Genomic DNA, 18,481 nt, shown 5'->3' on the forward strand with positions numbered 1-18,481 from the left:
CACTTTTTTATTATTTTAATTTCTATTTTAGTTTATTTGTATTTTGGTTTAAAATCAAAATATGTTTGATAATTCAAATATGGTTATTTTTTATTTTTATCGAATATCATATATGGTGATGATGGAAGGCTGCAACCAATAATAATGATGGTACAGAGGCTCAATGGCCATGGCAATGACAACCTCCATAGTTGTGAAAAGTGGAGGCAAACTATGGACTTGGGTGATTTTCATTTAAAAAATATGAAATACCAAAAGTTTGTTTTATTGAAAATAATTTATTTTTAATTAAAATGGTTGAAAAAAAGAATTCAAGTATAATTAAAAAAAAAAAAAAACAAAAAAGATGATACCATGTAGTCCATTTGTTATGAAACATTACAAATAAATGAAAACTTATATTAATCAAGTATTACGACCATTTATAAATAATATATATAATACATCACCAAAAATTTATATAACTAAGCATGAATATTGATGCATTTTTGGTAAGAATTTTTGCTTATTCAAATTCAAAATCGTCAAGTTATATTTTCAATAATGTTAAAGTTAAACTGATCATTCACTAATACGAGCCCAATGACAATGAAAATGATTTAATGAGAATTCAATTCAGCCCATATCAAATATTTAAAGTGCAATTAGAAACTTTAGAACATTACATGGAGGGCCAATCAAACTCGAAATTTGACAAATTTATAATTAAATCGAGTACATCGATGAGAGGAATCAAATGAGACAAAAATCATCTAATTATGAAGTCTTTAAGACACTTAAATATTAAAAAACTATCTATGATGAAGAAAATTGATGTGGACCACCTGCTGAAAAGTTTTGAGATTCTTACTATATTTATCAAAATGCTCCTTTAAAAACCTATAAATAAATATTCATTCTTCACTTTCAGAGAGGAGGAGAAGAGAAAAGTGATATAGCAACTAAGGTGTTAATCTTGAAGAGTTGTGCAGGAGAATGATCACCATTTATCATCCACCATCACCAACAATTATTGTAGGTAACTATGAATGTTGTAGCAACCAATTGCAACTTTTGTAGCCACGAAATACAGTTTGTGTAGCATAGTGTTGCTATTGTAGCAATCAACTGTAGTTTTTATACTTAACTTTGAATGTTATAAACAAATTGTGACTTTTGTGGTCAATTAGTGTGAATGCAAAGAAAATATACTAAGCTACGATTTAAGATTTATTTGTTATTAAAAATGTTATAGTAGGAAAAAATATATGCATACTATCCATTGGTGCACATATGTACTTAATTTAAACAAATTATATATGTCAAAATCAAATTATATAGAATTGTTGCGACGCCTATACTACTTCAAAATAAACTTTTTCTTTTTCAAATGAGTTTATTTTTTTAATAAAAACTCTTACAAAAGCACATAAAGAAACTTAAATATTAAGGAGCCATTAAACAAAATTAATGACTCTCCCAATGCCCTCCAACTTCAACCGAACCACCGCCACTCCCGCCCCATAAATGATTTCTTCACGCTCCCCACACTCTCCCCAAACTCCCTCCTCCTTCCTCTTCTTCTTCTCTGCAATCTCTTCATTCTTTCTTTGCAGAAACTCTGAAATATTTATTTAGTTTAAGTGAGGAGGGAAAAAATGGTAGGAATTATTTCTCTGGTGACTGGATGGCCGGGTCCCAGCGGCTTCGGCTCAGCAACCACGGCCGAGCAAGTTACTGAGGGCATCGATGCATCTAATCTCACTGTTATAATTACAGGTCTTTTCTTCTCTTTTTCTTCTCTGTTTTTTGTAATCCATTCTGATAATATTCTTCTTCTCTGTTACAGTTTTTTCAGACTGGATTTTTCTGAAATTTTTTGGAGATTTTTCTTAAATATTTTTAAGCAATTTAGTGATTTGGTTCCATGACCCCCCAACCAAAATCTTGTCTATTTATTTTGTTTTATTTTAAAGAAATCAAGGGAGAAACCAGATTATGTCGAAAGTGGACAATTATACCCCTAAAAATTACTGTTTTTATATAAATCGTAAAATTAATGCTTTTATTGAGCAGTTGTTTGATGGCCGATTTATTTTCTTGATTACATAAACTGTCCCACTTCATTTATTTAAAATTTGACCTCCTATTCGGTCTTAATTGATATCAACATATGGTTTAAAGTTATCTCACAAATCTTATCTATTTACGCTTTTACTTCCAAATTTATGTATCATATTCAAGACTTTAATAGTACATAAAAAATATCACTATTAAGAGTGAAGCTCGTCTTGTTTATGACACCAAAAAATATTACAAATATAAATTATCAAACTTTAGATGTTAGGAGTGTAAATACGTAAGAATTGTGGGATATGGATGGAAATTGCGCTTATATAATTACATGTGAGATGTAGGAGGGGCAAGTGGGATAGGAGCTGAGACAGCGAGAGTGATGGCGCAGAGAGGAGCGCAAGTCATTATTGCTGCCAGGAATATGGAAGCTGCGAACGAGGCGAAGAAGAAAATAGTTTCGAGCAATTCAGCAGCTCGTGTTGAAACTATGAAACTGGACCTCAATTCTCTCAAGTCTGTGAGAGAATTTGCTGATAATTTTATTGCGACTAACCTCCCTCTGAACATCTTAATGTAAGTTGATAGAGTTTCTCTGCAAAAATGTAAAAAACGATGAAAAAAATTAAAATTTTAAAATAAAGTTATTAACTTTTTCATGTATTTTCAGAAACAATGCCGGTGTGATGTTCTGCCCTTTCCAACTTTCAGAGGATGGAGTGGAGATGCAATTTGCGACCAATCATCTTGGTTGGTAGATTATGCTATGTATTTTTAACTATTATGATATTAAGTGTTATAGAATAATTTTTTTATAATTACTATAAGAGTTTCAATATCATAATCTCTTTTTGTTGTATCATTAGGGCATTTCTACCTGACCAATCTTCTCCTGGAGAAAATCAAACGAACAGCGAAAGAGACCGGCATTGAAGGCCGGATTGTGAACTTGTCTTCTATAGCACACCTTCATACTTATCCGGAAGGGATAAGATTTGATGGAATTAATGATCGGTCTAGGTGTGTGAACACAAAAGTTCGAAATTTTTATACCATTTATAACTGTTAAGGGTTGTCTGGCAAGTGACTTGTGATGGGATTTAGGCAGGATTTAAGTGGACAATCATTTTGGACAAAATAAATCTTGGGATGTCATAAATCCGGATATCATGAATTTCAGACATGAATCTCGGATTTAATAAATCTGATGAATCAGTGGATTTAAATCCTTGCCCTTCAAATTTAAAAGGTGCAATTGGCGCACTCGTTAATTGTCAAACTTTTTCACTAGATATGCAGGATTTATTAAATTCGTTGCCAATCGATTTTCCAGATTTAACCCATTCAGGATTTAGTAAATTGTGGATTTACGGGATTTACTAATTCTAATAATTTAAATCTCAGGTCTTGCCAGCAACACCTTATAGATCTGGTAGCTACCTTTCATGGGCTTAAATTTCTTGATCTGAGATTTATAGCCTTAATGAAAAGATTGATTTTTCTTCAACTCCTTTTAATGATCAGGTACAACGAAAAGAAGGCTTACGGGCAATCTAAGCTTGCTAACATTTTGCATGCAAAGGAGCTGTCTAGGCGCCTAAAAGTAATTTCTCAGCCAAATAAATTTTAAATCCAAATAAAACAGTAGTATAAATTTCTCATCAAGATACATGCAGGATGAAGGAGCCAATGTAACTGCAAACTCTGTTCATCCAGGATTAATCATGACGGATTTAATGCGGCACTCTCTATTTCAAATGAGTAAATTCCACAGAAATTCTCAAATCTCTGGCTCAGTGAAATAAATCAATTTTCTTTAAGTATATGACAAATCCTGAATTCTCTAAAACACACTTCTTTTTTGTAGAGGTGCTGAAAATATTAACCCACATGTTTTGGAAGAACGTACCGCAGGTTTGAATCTCTTCTAAGAATACTGAATGAGTTTCAAAGATGTAATTTTCCTAACAAATGATTTAAAAAAGATCTTTTGTTAGCTTATAAGATTTCAAAAGATTAACTTTCCTGACAAATGATTTTAAAAATGACCATTTGTTAGCTTATAAGGTTTCAAAAGAGTATGTTTTCTTACTTCAAAAGAGTATTTCACGTAGAAATTTTAACATTTCGCAGGGAGCAGCAACATCTTGCTATGTGGCGATGCATCCAAGCCTTAAAGGCATAACAGGGAAATACTTCCTTGATTGCAACGAGAAGGAGCCCAGCGATCTTGCCGAAAATGAAAAGCTTGCAAAACAATTGTGGACTTTTAGCGAGGAGCTTGTGAAATCTGCTCAGCGTCTTTAATACCAGTAGTTATAGCAGAGCACTTTATTAACTCAGTTATAAAAATACTCAGTTGATGTCATCTAAATCTATTGATCCCCGTTTATGTAGTATAATTTGTGTGTAATCGTTCGTGAACATGCTGCGAGTGCTACTTTAAGGTCTGAAGGAAAATCTTTCCTCATATTTTAATGAAATCAGTTGTCTTTCATTCTTGATTACTGGCTTGTCAGGAATCAAAATTCAATTTTGAAGGGAAAGAAATATAAGAACTTGGCGTTAAAGAAAATAGAATAAGAATCACATAAATTAGGCTTCAAAATCAACAACCTGCCCAAATTTGAATTCGATTATCCCAGATTCAACTTATAAAGAAACATAGTTAAAGAATATATCAAAATTTAACTTAAATCGATTATCCCAGATTATACCAGATTCAACTTATAAAGATACATAGTTAAAGAATATATCAAAATTTAACTTAAATAAATGATAGATCAATTTATTTATAGCTTGCTTATCAACTCATTAACGTAAATAACAACTCAATAGAAGGCAAAACACAATAACCTTAGCAATTCTCAAATCACAATGAAAAAACCTTCAGAACGGAGACGCTGAGTTGTATAAAAAACAATACATTTTTATCATTCTTTGCATCAGCATTAATACAACTTTAAGCCGTCATATACCACATCATCAAATTTACCAACAGAACCACATTCTATTGATCTGAAAGCTAAATTTAAAAGATGACAATAAATTTAAACAAAAATCAAATCTACTCCCATTTTAAAAAGTATTCGCATCAATCAACCACACAGGCAGCTTAAGAACTGGTGAACTTTGTGACAGCCTTGGTTCCTTCAGAAACAGCGTGCTTAGCGAGCTCACCGGGAAGAACAAGGCGGACAGAGGTCTGGATCTCACGAGATGTAATGGTGGGTTTCTTGTTGTAGCGAGCGAGGCGAGATGATTCCTGAGCCAGCTTCTCGAAGATGTCATTGATGAAGGAATTCATAATGCTCATCGCCTTGCTGGAGATCCCGATGTCAGGATGCACCTGCTTCAGAACCTTAAAGATGTAGATTTTGTAGGTTTCGGATCCCTTCTTCGCCTTCTTTTTCTTCTTTTTCCCGGCGGCAACATCCCTTGCCGGACGTTTCTCCGCCTTGAGCTTCTTCTCGGCGGGCTTCTTCTCCGCTGGAGCCTTCTCGGCGGGCTTCTCTTCGACGGGCTTCTTCTCCGCGGGCTTCTTCTCAGCTTTTGGGGCCATATCGAAGAATTCGACGAAAGTGCAGGTTTTTTGACGATGGTGAGAAGCCAATTCTTTATTTTGTATTTAGAGGAGACCGGCATTGGATGTTATTGGTTTTAATTGACGGGATCGGATCGCTGAGTTGGCAACTGATCTTGTGCTTCAAGTAAAACCAATCGGACGGCTACGCAAATTACATGACATGTCAAAATTTTATTGGCTATATAGTATGTGCCATATGAAATGATTTTAAAACATAACTTGTTGTGTAATATTATCAATATTCCACTTTTAAAAATAATGATATTTATAATAAAATATTTGATAAAAAGCTAATTTAAATATAATAAACTTGTAGAAGTATATCATTAATAAAAAGCATATAGTATTCTAATTTTAAGTTATTATTAGGTTTAGGGCTAAGTTAAACTATCTAATAAGTATTAAAAATAAAATTATCTTAAATTGATTATTGTATGTGATAATCATAAAGAATATTATCAATTATAAATTATATTAAAAAAACTCATATTTTCAATATTTTACTTCATTTTAGATATTTTTGAGAAAAGAGATTGAATTTTTTATTTATTAAAATCATAGAACTAAATTCAACTTGAACATCGAGGAGGATGTTTCAATGAGAGGCATTCATCTTCCGGGGAGCTATGTAATGAAGAAACATTTTGAAGTAGGGGTGTAAGGGATCCAAGTATACTCATGAGGGAGCTCTAGCTGGCTCAATGATCAGATGAACCAAGTTCAAGATAACCCTACCTTGATTAGTTAGCTTAAAAACCAGCTATTATATATATATAATACACTCATTATACATAAACTCAAAGCTCTATCTATAAATTATTAAAAAATATTTAAAATATTTTATTTTTTATTTTAAATCAATTGAATTCTTGTTATTTATCTCCTAATTATTTATTTTAATTATTATTTAATTATATCATAAACTTGAAATAATATCATTTCTTTCACAATAAATAAGTTGACTTGTGAGCTACCTTATGCTCGTGGAACTAAGCTCGAGCTCAAGTTCAAGCTAAGAATAACTTGAGCTCGACTCAACTCGACTAATTTATACTCTTATTTGAAAGAAAAACTCCCAATAAAAACTTTTAGAAGTGCCTGCATGGAATGCTCATGAACTTGTAGCACTTTGATTTTTTGTTCTTGAATAGTCCATTATGCTTATTATTGTACAATTCATATAATAGAAATTAAATGTATTCATGCCTTATTTAGGAATGTATATGCATAAATCAATCGGTTCTTGTGGCTATTTTAATGACAAATTATATGCAATAATTAATTACGATAAACACTTACAAAGAACAAACAAGCTAAAGATGGCTACAAAATAAAATAGGGGTTTTTACATATTGAGTCTCTTAAATAATGTTATCTACTTGTAACGGCATCAAAAAAAAAAAATAATAATATAAAGGACGTTGTTAATGGGCATTTTCTCCTGCCATTTCTGTATAAAGCGTCACCTTCTCGAATAATTAGCGTCACCTTCTCGAAAAATTATTCCATACCGCCGTCTGATCTCCACCATTGATCAGACCAAAGTTTTATTTCGGTAGACCCATTTTAAAAAAATGATGAAAGCTCTGATCAACGATGAAGATCGGACCGCGCATGCATCTCTGCATACGCCGTCCGTAAGGAATAATTTTTCCCATCCAACTTATTCCCATTGCCGCTCCTCACCTCCGCTGGCAATCCCCATCCAAAATCGTTCCCAAACACATCAAAACCTCATTGTCTCGCCCAATTTTCCAACCATTTTATTGTGTTTTACACGGTGGAGGTCGAAAACACAACCTTGTTCAGTTGCAACGCCGCTCAATCCAACTCGTTTTCCACAAGTTCGCCGACCCAAACTTTCGCTGGAACCCTTTACTGTCCTCGCTGCGCCATAGATTTACGCTTAATAATTTTTTTCTCACAAGACTCTGTCGGGCTACGACTTAAATTTACGTTAAACAGGTAAATTGATATCATAGTTGAATTTAATAAATCTAAATTTACGTTGTAAAATAAATGAAGAAATCAATTGAGCATGAAAGATTTTGAATTGACGAAGACTTAGATTTAATTTCTGTTATTTTTTATTTTGGGCTGAATTTAAGTTAAATTCATGACTAAATACTATAAATAATATGCTACCACACATTGAAATGATGAATATAAATAATTAAAGTATGCTTGCATTTGTCAGAAGTTTCACAATTCACTTAGGTATTAGTTTTATAAATATTATTGTTTCGTATGCAGCATATGTAATTTCTCTAATTATAAATCACAGATTTTATTATATTCTCATATTTTGTGATTGATCAAACGTGTTTGTACATGAAATTAGCAGACCAAATAAATGAAATTTTAAATTTTATTTAGGATTTATTTAGGATCAATTTTATTTTTTATAAATTTTTATTGTATTAACTGCACATATATTTTTTAATTTTTTATATATTTTTATTTTTTGTTTAAAAAATTAAATATACAAGGTTTTGAAAAATTCAAAATACTTTTTATTTTTTTATGTGTTATGAGTGTTTATTAATATAATCTACTTGTATGCACTTGTAGTGCTAGCACAAATCTCAAAGGGAAAGAACGACTAAAGGTCCGTTTGGGGCAGCTTATTTGGTGCGGTGGCGTTTTAAAAACGCACTTGGTATGTTTGGTTAAACTACGTTTTGACAGTTTATGCGTTTTGAGCATTTTTACAACGCACTTATGTAGATGCGGTGACAGCTTTCTAGCAGTGATATGACTTTTTTATAAAAATAAATATTTGTAATAGCCACTGCATTTAGCTTATCATCAGATTATTTTTAACCAGCTTATCAGCAGATTATTCAATAAGTTGCAGCTGTCCCAAACAGACCCTGAGGATGATGACCGAGTAGTCGAAGCCTCGTACCAAAGTGTATAATTTAGTCCAGCCTGTCTGACGACCGACTGCTCGGTTGAGCTGATGCACATGCGACTTTTTATGTATTATGAGTGTTTATAAATATAATCATACTTGTATGCAGTAGTAGTGTTAGCACAAATCTCAAAGGGAAAGAACGACTAAGGATGATGACCGAGTAGTCGAAGTCTCGTACCGAAGTGCATAACGACCGACTGCTCGGTTGAGCTGATGCACATGCGATATCGACCGACCTAGTCGGCAAATCTTACTTACAGTCCGAGTTGTCTGAGTTTCTCATGGGATTAGCCAATCAAAAGTGATTGACAGACCCACCATATCGGCACATCCCCATTGACAGACCTTGTTCATGATTTTGGTTACCAAGGCTTCTCATAAGGTCGCCCGATCTTAGCTAGGGCTACAACTAGTTGGCATGACCTCCCTAAAAGTACTCAGCTCGCAGGCTCGTGCAATCAGCAGTGAGGAAGAAGATCTCTGGTTTGGATTAAAATTTAGGTGTTAAATATAAATTAAGTTTTTAAGTATTAAATATATAAATGTAAATCCGCCTCAAGACAAAAATGATCCCGAACGCGGCTCCTTTGGCAGTATTAAATCCAGATGAGCGCACCAAAACTGGCTTCTGGGCGGATTCCTTGCGAGCAAGACCCCAAAGTCCGGGAAAGGAGGAAGAAGGGGAGGCCCGGTCCCGACTGCAATCCTTCTACCTTCTCTCCCTTCCTCCTTTCTCAGCCCGCGGAATTCTGAACCCGAAATTAACGGAAGAGTTTGCGGCGAATGAATCGATCTAGGGCTTCCCTCCAGTAACCTCTCACGCCTTATTTCTCCATCTCTCCTAATCTCAGATCTAGATCCGGTCAATCAACAGCAATTCCATGGCGGTGGCAGCGGCATCGGCGTCGAGACGGCTGCGAGAGCTCCAATCACGTACGGGTAACAAAACGTGCGTGGACTGCTCGCAGAAGAATCCTCAGTGGGCATCGGTTTCCTACGGCGTCTTCATGTGCCTTGAATGCTCCGGCAAGCATCGCGGCCTCGGTGTTCACATCAGCTTCGTCCGATCCGTGACCATGGACTCTTGGTCCGAGATACAGCTTAAGAAGATGGAGGCCGGCGGAAATGATCTTCTCAACGCCTTCTTGGTGCAGTATGGAATCCCGAAGGAGACCGACATCGTGGCGAAGTACAACACAAACGCTGCCGGCGTCTACCGCGATCGGATCCAGGCGATTGCTGAGGGCCGGCCATGGCGCGACCCGCCCGTAGAGAAGGAAACGATCGGCGCTAGTGCGAAGAAGCCGCCGCTTGGACAGTCGGTGAGCTCGAGCAATGATAGCTGGGATAGCTGGGACAGTAAAGACTATCGTTCTGTTGATATTAGAAGGAATCAGTCGGCCAACGATGTTAGACCTGGGATTATTGGAGGTGGGACAGGAGGGGTGCCGTCAAGATCTAGATCGACGGAGGATATATACACAAGGGCGCAGCTGGAGGCATCTTCCGCTAATAAAGAGAGCTTCTTTGCTAGGAAAATGGCGGAGAATGAATCCCGTCCGGACGGAATCCCGCCATCCCAGGGAGGGAAGTACGTGGGGTTTGGATCGGCCCCGCCGCCATTGGCCCAGCGGAATGGCTCGCAAGGGGATGTGCTGCGGGATACAATGTCTGTTGTCTCTCAGGTGAATCTTCTTGTTCTTTGGCAGTTATTATTGTATGCGCACATTTTCTAATATGAATTTATCTAGTTATAATGCATTTTAGCCCTTCTATTATCCGTCATTAAGAGTTCTTGGCAAATTTTTTGTATGAGTGATGCATGAATGAACGTGAGAGCAGCATTACGAGGTAGCATAGGAAGAGAGTTCTGTGATATTTTCCTCATCAGCAAAATATTCTGATGAAATTTACGCCATGGTAGGGCCAATTAGAAGTTTTTTTTTTTTTTATTCAACAAAGATGCATTCGGCCATCATGAGGAGTCATGAGTAGCTTGGATGAGCTATAGAAAGTTAACTTGTGTTGGGGCCGCTAATTTTTTTTTCTTTTACATCCATGGAGGCTGAAGGGTTTTGATGTATTGATAAAAGTGGGGTTTTTATCATCTCATGTTGTTGGTTGTGCAGCTGCTAGGTTTTATTTCAAACAGGATAAGATGCTGGCTGAATTTTTAGAAAGCTAATTGTAGAAGAGGAATAATTCAATCTGTTGGACATATGTGAAGCGTGCAGGGTATCAAATAAGAGAAATCTAAATTCTACTACCCAACTACAATATGTGAAATGGTTGGAGGATTAATGCACTTGGCATAAATGTGAAACAATTGCGAGTTAGTCTGCTGGAAATAAATCCTTATATTTTAGAAAAACTTATTAGGCCTATATGTATACGTACCAAGCAACATATTTTTATGATATTGATAGAAATCAAAGTTGTAAAAACAAAAAGAGAGGATGCATAGAGAGTATTTAGGTTAATATCTGATTGATTTACTTGAGCAGATTTTAATATTCCTGTTGGCTCATTAGGTTGCTTGAAGTTAAAAATTATGTTTTGATGAATGCTGAAATTTGTTAAATCCATCATATGGTTGGATATGCATGGACATCAGCATTGATTCCAAATGCCACAATTCCTCTTCAAAAGTGACGATTTCGTTTATAAACTTAAAATGATTGAAAAGGAAATCATAGTTCTCTAAAGCATAAGTTTATTTATAAACAATCTAATGACTCCTAAAAATAGATATAGCCGTGCCTTGGATGGATTAATCTGCTAGGCAAATTTCTTGGTTTGGAAATGATATTTATAAGATTGATTTATTGATACCTTGGAAATGAATTTGTTTTTCTAGATCGTGTATTTTCTCTGCTTTATTTCTATTTTACATTCTATTTTATTTCTTTGCTTGCACTCGTGCATGTCATTTCAGAATTACTCCATATCATCAGTCCATCATTTATCATCGAAATAGTCATCCATTGATGCTTTGGCAAAATGTGAAAGAGCGAGCTAAACAAATTTATTCTATGACTTTAGGTGCCAGACCGAGTTAGAAGAACATTCTATCAATATTCAGTAATATGGGCGATATTTGAAGACGTTTTAATCATAAAATACTCTCTCTCTCTCTCTCTATATATATATATATGTATTTATATACAACAACAACAACAACAACAAAACCTTAATCCCACTACGTGGGGTCGGCTACATGAATTATTTTTCTCCATTACTTCCTATTTAGTGTCATATTTTCATTTAATTCTAGTAAATTAAGATCATTTTTTATAAAATAAGCCCAAGTCTTCCTAGGTCTACCTCTGTCTTTCTTAACACAAGTCGAATCTAAAACATCTACTCTTCTAATCAATCATCAGATGGTCGACATTTAATGTGACCAAACCATCTAAGGCGACTTTCTCTAATTTTGTCCGTCACAGGAGCTACACTAACCCTATCACAGATATATTCATTTCGCATTTTGTCTCTAAGTGTAAAGCCACTCATCCACCTAATCATTTTCATCTCAACAACATAAGATATTAATTTTAGTTTCTTGGATACATAAGATATTAATTTTCGAATGTATTACAAAAAAATATGACAATTTAACAAAAAACAGAAGCTCATGAGCTAAAAGAAATGAGTTTGTTGTTTGTTTTAGCAAATTTGTTAGCTTTGTTTAAGAATTTGTTGTTTAGCGGTTAATTTGGTTTTTAAGTTTGTGTTGCTTGTATGATATGCAATGGAATTCTATCTTTTGTTTCTCATCCTTGAGTTAATATTTTCGTGATTCACTTGTGCCTTCATTGTTATCAAAATCAGTATTTTAGGAACACTTCTATGCTGCTTAACTATTTAAATGCCGTTTATCATTTTCTTAAATTATGTTTTATTTTGCTACATTATAAGCCTTTTGACATGGGAGTGTCAGTACTATTCATGTCCATATTATACTATAGTACAATTTTTATGTTTTAGTTCTGTTTTTATATAATTTTTTATTTGGATTGCAAATTAGTAATAAGGGGGTCTTAATGCTTATTAATAGGGGCTGTATTGTGTATGGGGGCAGATTTTGGGTCTTTAGACTTTTGTCTGGTTTCTCTTAGGAAGTTTCGGTCCATCCAAACCTTGCACTGCACCTGTAACCTGAATTTTTGCCCAGGTAGTCATTATGCTATTCTTCATTTTATTCACCGTTTTCTCCGGTTCTTTCCACTCTTCTTGCTGGAATCAGTAACTACCCCCTTTGGCCAGTATCACCTTTCTTTGGGTCTTTTATTTCTTATTTTATTATAGTTTTTTTTTTCTAAACAGTGATATATCTTTTATTTTCACATTATTCGGTGAAAACACATGTATTCTTTGATGAGAAAGCATGAATTTGATAGGTTGGTCACCGTATAATAGAATAAAACTTTCTTTTGGATTATCATCTGATGCTTGAGAACATCCTTTTTGTTCTTTACCTGCCAAGTGCTTTGATTGAGGCTTAAGTCTTCTAATTGTCATCACTCTGCCAGGGCTTTGGTCGACTATCTCTGGTTGCAGCCTCTGCTGCACAATCTGCTGCAAGTGCTGTCCAGGCAGGCACGAAGGAATTTTCATCAAAGGTACTCGGCAATTTCTTCATTTTTGCATTTAGATGGTTGTTTTCTTGGCATTAAGTCAAGCATGTTTCTTAATTAAGCTAAATGAGTTGATCCAAAATGACAGTATTGAGCTTCTGGATTTCAATAGTTGAAGACCTCATTAGGTCCTTGTTTCGAACAAGTTAGGGCTTGCCATTTTGACATTTACATTTACCTGCTGGCCATTTGCTAATTTGGTGGTGCTTATACCTGATAAAAAGTCAGCTCACATGTCATTTCGGATCTATTTTAACCTAGTATTGGAAAATCAGTTTTGCATCAGATGCAACTTAATAAAATGTTAGTCATTTAACTGATATGCTTGAAAGCTATTAGCTCATAGATTGGAGTCACATGAACAACCTCTTTGTTAATAAAGGTAGGGATTGATGTCGATTCTAGTCGGAGTGAGTCGGCATGAACTTGAAAATGAAGATTTTGAATTTGAGTTGAGCGAAATCAAAACTTAAGAAGTAATCATTTTTTAGGTGATTTGATTAAAGTATATTAATTTAATAAACTATTTTTTTAATCATTCATAAAAATCATCATCTTTATAGGAAATATTCAAAATTGACTTATTAAGGTACACTCACATGTGCGTGAGTGTGCGAGTAAGTCATCTTCAAGTTGGAGCATTTTTATTTTTATTTCTTGTCTATTAAAATTCATTTTCTATTCGAGTTTTAGACATCATTTATAATCATCATTAGCCTAACTATTTGTGATTGGTGTTATGAATCCTGAAATTTCTTTAGTTTATATTGATTGTTATTTGAGGTGATTATTCATTCAATCACATATCCTTTTGATTAATTTAAATCCATGTCACCTTCGTTTTGTCCTTTTTCTCTTTTTTCTTTAATCATTTGACCTTGATCTTATTAACTCACTTTACAAAGCACCTTTCTATCTTTAATTGTGTGTATCCAAACCACTTAAGTTTTTTTTTTAAAACTTCATTATTAATCAATTTCAATTCAACTTCTTCTCTATTTTCATCATTTACTAACTAATAATTCATAGTTTTGTCGTATACTTATCTATTATTTTCATTTTTGGCACACAACAACAAGAAGAAGCCTTTATCTTAGTAAATGGGGTTGGCTACATGAATACTTTTTGTCCGTTGTTTCCTATTGAATGTCATATTTTCATTCAATTCTAATAAATTAAGATCATTTTTTATTCAACATGCCCAAATCTTTTTTTGTCTACCTCTATCTTTCTTAACCAAAGTCAATTCTAAACTGTATACTCTTATAACAAGATCATCATATGGCTGACGTTTAATGCAACCAAACCATCTAAGACTTCTCTCTCTAATTTTGTTTGCCACCAAGCTACACCTCACATTTTTTCTCTAAGTGTAACACTACTCATCCACCTAAGCATCTTGGGGGGCGTTTGGGGCAACGGTGAGGCGCCGCAAAGTTTTTTTTTCTGTTTGGTAAAACTGTTTTTTGCTTGCGTTTTCAGAAAGTTACAACTAAAAATCGTGTTTTCCTACCATACCTGACTACCTGTGGTGGTTGCTAGAAAGCTGTGGTCTGACTTAAAATTTTTTTTTTTGGTAATAGCCATCGTAGTTTTTTTGAACAACAATATTTTATTCAACAGTTACACTCATGCTTCCAAACAGCTGTGGTTGCCCCAAACAGACCCTTAACTTAGTTTTATGTTTTTTTTATAGGCCAAGGTTATGTTTCTTAAAGCATTGCAGGTCTCACCATCATCTTATAAAATTTTCCTTTAAGTTTAAATGGTATTATTTTATCCCACAATTGGCTTGATGCATTCCACCACTTCAACCATCCATCAAATTCTATTAATATAAATTCTATTAATAACATCCCCTTCTATATTACCATCGTGATTAACCTGAGATTTCTAAAAAGTTCAATTTTTTAAAGATTTGATTAGCGTCATTGTTACAACTCCGCCACTAAATCTACCATTACTGAAATTGCATTCCATGTATTCAAATTTAGATCTACTCAAAAGAAATGACTTTAGGCTCTAAAGTTGACCTCCATAATTCAAGTTTTTTTTTTAACTCATTTTCTAGTTTTATCCACAAGAAGGATATCATCATGAAAAAGCACTCGCAAAGATACAATCTTTTGTAAATGTCTATTAGGATCATGCATAACTAAAGCAAAAAGATATAGACTTATTGTCGATCCCTGATGTAATCCAACTGAAATAGAAAAATACTTGGTCAATCCTCCTGTTTGAACACATGCATCAACAATAGTATATGTATCTTAAATGACTTGAATAGAAGTCATATTAACACATTTCTTTTCTAGAAGTCTCCAAAGAATGTCTCTTGGAACCTTATCATAAGATTTTTCTAAATAAACAAAAATCATACGTACATTCTACTTACTCTCTCTATACTTTTCCATCGAACTTTTCAGTAAATGTATAACTTATGTAGTAGAATTGCCCAACATGAATCCAAACTGATTTTGAGAAATCTTTGTATCATGTCTTAACCTATGTTTAATTACTCTTTCATAATTTTAATGTACGACATTGTAACTTCAATTCCTCTATAATTTGCACACGCTTGTGCATCCCCTCACATTCTTAAAAATAGGGACCAAAGTACCCTTTCTCTACTCTTAAGCATCTTTTTAATTTTTATAATAATATTAATGAGTTTAGTAAGCTAAGAAATTCTCAAATCTTCTTGATATTTTCAAAATTTTTTTATTGGGATACCATCAGACTTTACTGCTTTTCTACCTTTCATTTTCTTTAAAGCATCCTTAACTTTTTTTTAATAATGCGATGGTAAAAATAAAAAAATTATTATGATTAACGATTAGATCATTAAATTAATTCAATCGTATTTTCAAAATTCTCATTGAAAAATTTATCCAAAATTTTCACTAACTTATGTTAAATATCATCATCTAAGAAAAATACTTTTTAATTTTCATCTTTAATGCACTAGAATTAAATTTTTACTTTTCTTATCTCTTTGTTTGACTACTTTATGCCTATATCTTTCACCTTCTTTATACCTATATCTTTCACCTTTTTTAGTATATAATTTATTATAAAGATAACTAAAAGCAGAAGTCTTAGCATCACAAATTGTTTCTTAGATTTCCTACAAGACACCTTATATTTTTCCCAATTATTTAAGATTTTATATTTAAACCAATTTTTTTAACTAAATTTTAAATATTTTATTTTTTTTGCGCATTATTATTCCACCATCAATTATTTTTATTTGTAATTTTTTTTCTTTTGATTCTGTAAGTACATTTTTTCCCACTTATTTATTAGTGATTGTTATTTTATCCCACATAACATTAACTTCGTCATGAACATTCCAAATTTTAAGATATCGAAGATTATTTATAAAAATAATTTTATTTTCTTTTGAGTGCCCTCATCGAACTCTATGATAATATTTTATTGTATTTTTTTTTATTTTCGAACCATTTATCTTAAAATTCAAAACTAACAATCGATGTTGAGCATTTAAATTTTCACTCAGAAGAACTTTACAAGCTTTATAATCTTGTTGATATCTTTTTCTCATAAGAAAATAATTAATTTATATTTTATTAAATTCATTCTTATAAGTAATAGTATGCTCATCTCTTTTCTTAAATAAAGTATTAACAATAGCACAATCATATGATAAGAAAAATTTGATTTGGATTTACTTTTTTCATTAATCACTCTAAAATCTTAGTCATTATGAATATTTTTATAATCTTTCATCACTTTATTAACATGTCCATTTATATCTCATCCAATAAAATTTTCCTTTCTAAGAGATATCATCTGTAATAATTATTTTAGGTCATTCTAAACTTTTTCTTTTGTAAATATAGTTAAACCTACTTATGGAGCATAAACACTTATAACATTTAAGAATTTTAGTATGAACAACAATCATTAGAATTATAATTCTATCTCTAATTCTGTTAGTGTTTACTACATTAACTTTCAAATTTTTATCTATAATTACATATATACCATTTTTAGTCCACCTGAATACCAAAGTTTAAATCCAAAACTATCAATTTCTTTAGTCTTTTCTTCAATTCATGTAATTTTTTTAATGCATAAGATGTTTATCTTCCTTTGAACTATAATATCTATTAAATTCATTAATTTAACTTAAGAGTATCTATATTCCATGATTTTATCTTAATATTTGTTTCATAGACTAACTTCTTTACTCGCATTTGTCTATAATGTGAGAACTCTTGTTTATTTAACACTAAATATGAGCGTCGTAGTGGCTCTTGCATATTTTTCACTGTATTCAGGCCATATATACTTCGTTTTCAGGGGGACATTCTAGTTTACACAATGATTTAAAGAATTCATGTCATGATTTTTTGACAAAACTTTTATACTGATTATCGTCTACTTAATACAACCCTCCGTTTTTTTGTATATGGGGCTTGGGACCCGGCAATGATAATGTTCATTTTTGGCACACTCAACATAAAAAATAATTAATATTTGGATCCATAGGACATCATTAGCTTAGTAACCCCTTATCACGCAAAATTTTGATGCACCTCATTTTAGCCATCCAATCTTTCCTCTATAAGTTATATCCTCATTTTTATCTTTATTTTTGTATAATAGATTCAATATATTTAAATCTATCGCACCAACATAATTACAAATTCTAAAGGGCAAAACTGCACATCAATCCCTCTTCATATAGTGTATTAATAAATTTTTCATCGACTAAGATGCATTTTTTATATGATATGTTTATTTATAAGTGCATTATTTTTTTTATGTAAGGTTGATTTGTTTATATTTTGATTTATTTTAAAATATGAAAATTGTGTAATTAGGTTTTAAAGCTTTTGAGAGGGGCAAGGTTAGTGACAAAGTTTTATGTCCTGTCGAAAAAGCCCTAACTAGCCATGTCAGGATCATCCAAATAGGATCTTGGTTAGGTGCCCTGACTGGCCGTTTAATGCTAGATTATTAAATTGTAGAACAATTTGGTTTATGTATTTTGATATTTTTGGTTGCTGCTTTGTCTTAAGCGGTATCTCGGGCTGTCGGATTGTTTTATATAGCTTGCACTATTATGTAATATTTTAGTTTTGTTTGTCTAGCCTTTCATTTTGGAGTATTCCGAGTCTCATTTTTCCAAATTCAGAGGTTCAAATTGTTTTGATCTTTATTTTGCTTTTTGTTTTAGTTTTAGTTTACGTAATGTTTACTTAATATATGCAATTATAATAATTTTGAGGAAAATTTACATAAATAGTTGAAGACCTCATT

The 18,481-nt window shown here is 32.9% G+C and overlaps 3 protein-coding genes across 3 annotated transcripts in view; 2 read left to right on the forward strand and 1 right to left on the reverse strand.

The window, feature by feature from the left end:
- Positions 1-1,527: 1,527 nt before the first annotated feature.
- LOC110022984 (short-chain dehydrogenase TIC 32, chloroplastic) lies at positions 1,528-4,526 on the forward strand. Its single transcript, XM_020722158.1, has 8 exons — positions 1,528-1,758; positions 2,397-2,628; positions 2,723-2,802; positions 2,919-3,072; positions 3,577-3,655; positions 3,729-3,813; positions 3,920-3,966; positions 4,186-4,526. Exons 1-8 carry the CDS (start codon positions 1,638-1,640, stop codon positions 4,357-4,359), a joined length of 972 nt encoding a protein of 323 aa, XP_020577817.1. The 5' UTR covers positions 1,528-1,637; the 3' UTR covers positions 4,360-4,526.
- Positions 4,527-5,042: 516 nt separating this feature from the next.
- LOC110022868 (histone H2B.3-like) lies at positions 5,043-5,664 on the reverse strand. Its single transcript, XM_020721997.1, has one exon. The coding sequence runs from the start codon at positions 5,612-5,614 to the stop codon at positions 5,168-5,170; it is 447 nt and encodes a 148-aa protein (XP_020577656.1). The 5' UTR covers positions 5,615-5,664; the 3' UTR covers positions 5,043-5,167.
- A 3,495-nt stretch (positions 5,665-9,159) lies between these two features.
- The window catches only part of LOC110022867 (probable ADP-ribosylation factor GTPase-activating protein AGD6), a 20,826-nt gene continuing 11,504 nt past the window's right edge, over positions 9,160-18,481 (forward strand). Inside the window, exons 1-2 of the mRNA XM_020721996.1 lie at positions 9,160-10,240; positions 13,088-13,177. Of these exons, the coding sequence (XP_020577655.1) occupies positions 9,437-10,240; positions 13,088-13,177 (894 nt within the window). The 5' untranslated portion in view covers positions 9,160-9,436. The remainder of the gene's footprint in view (positions 10,241-13,087; positions 13,178-18,481) is intronic.

Source organism: Phalaenopsis equestris, unplaced genomic scaffold (assembly GCF_001263595.1).
Source record: "Phalaenopsis equestris unplaced genomic scaffold, ASM126359v1 Scaffold000203, whole genome shotgun sequence".
In the NCBI taxonomy this organism is placed as follows: domain Eukaryota; kingdom Viridiplantae; phylum Streptophyta; class Magnoliopsida; order Asparagales; family Orchidaceae; genus Phalaenopsis; species Phalaenopsis equestris.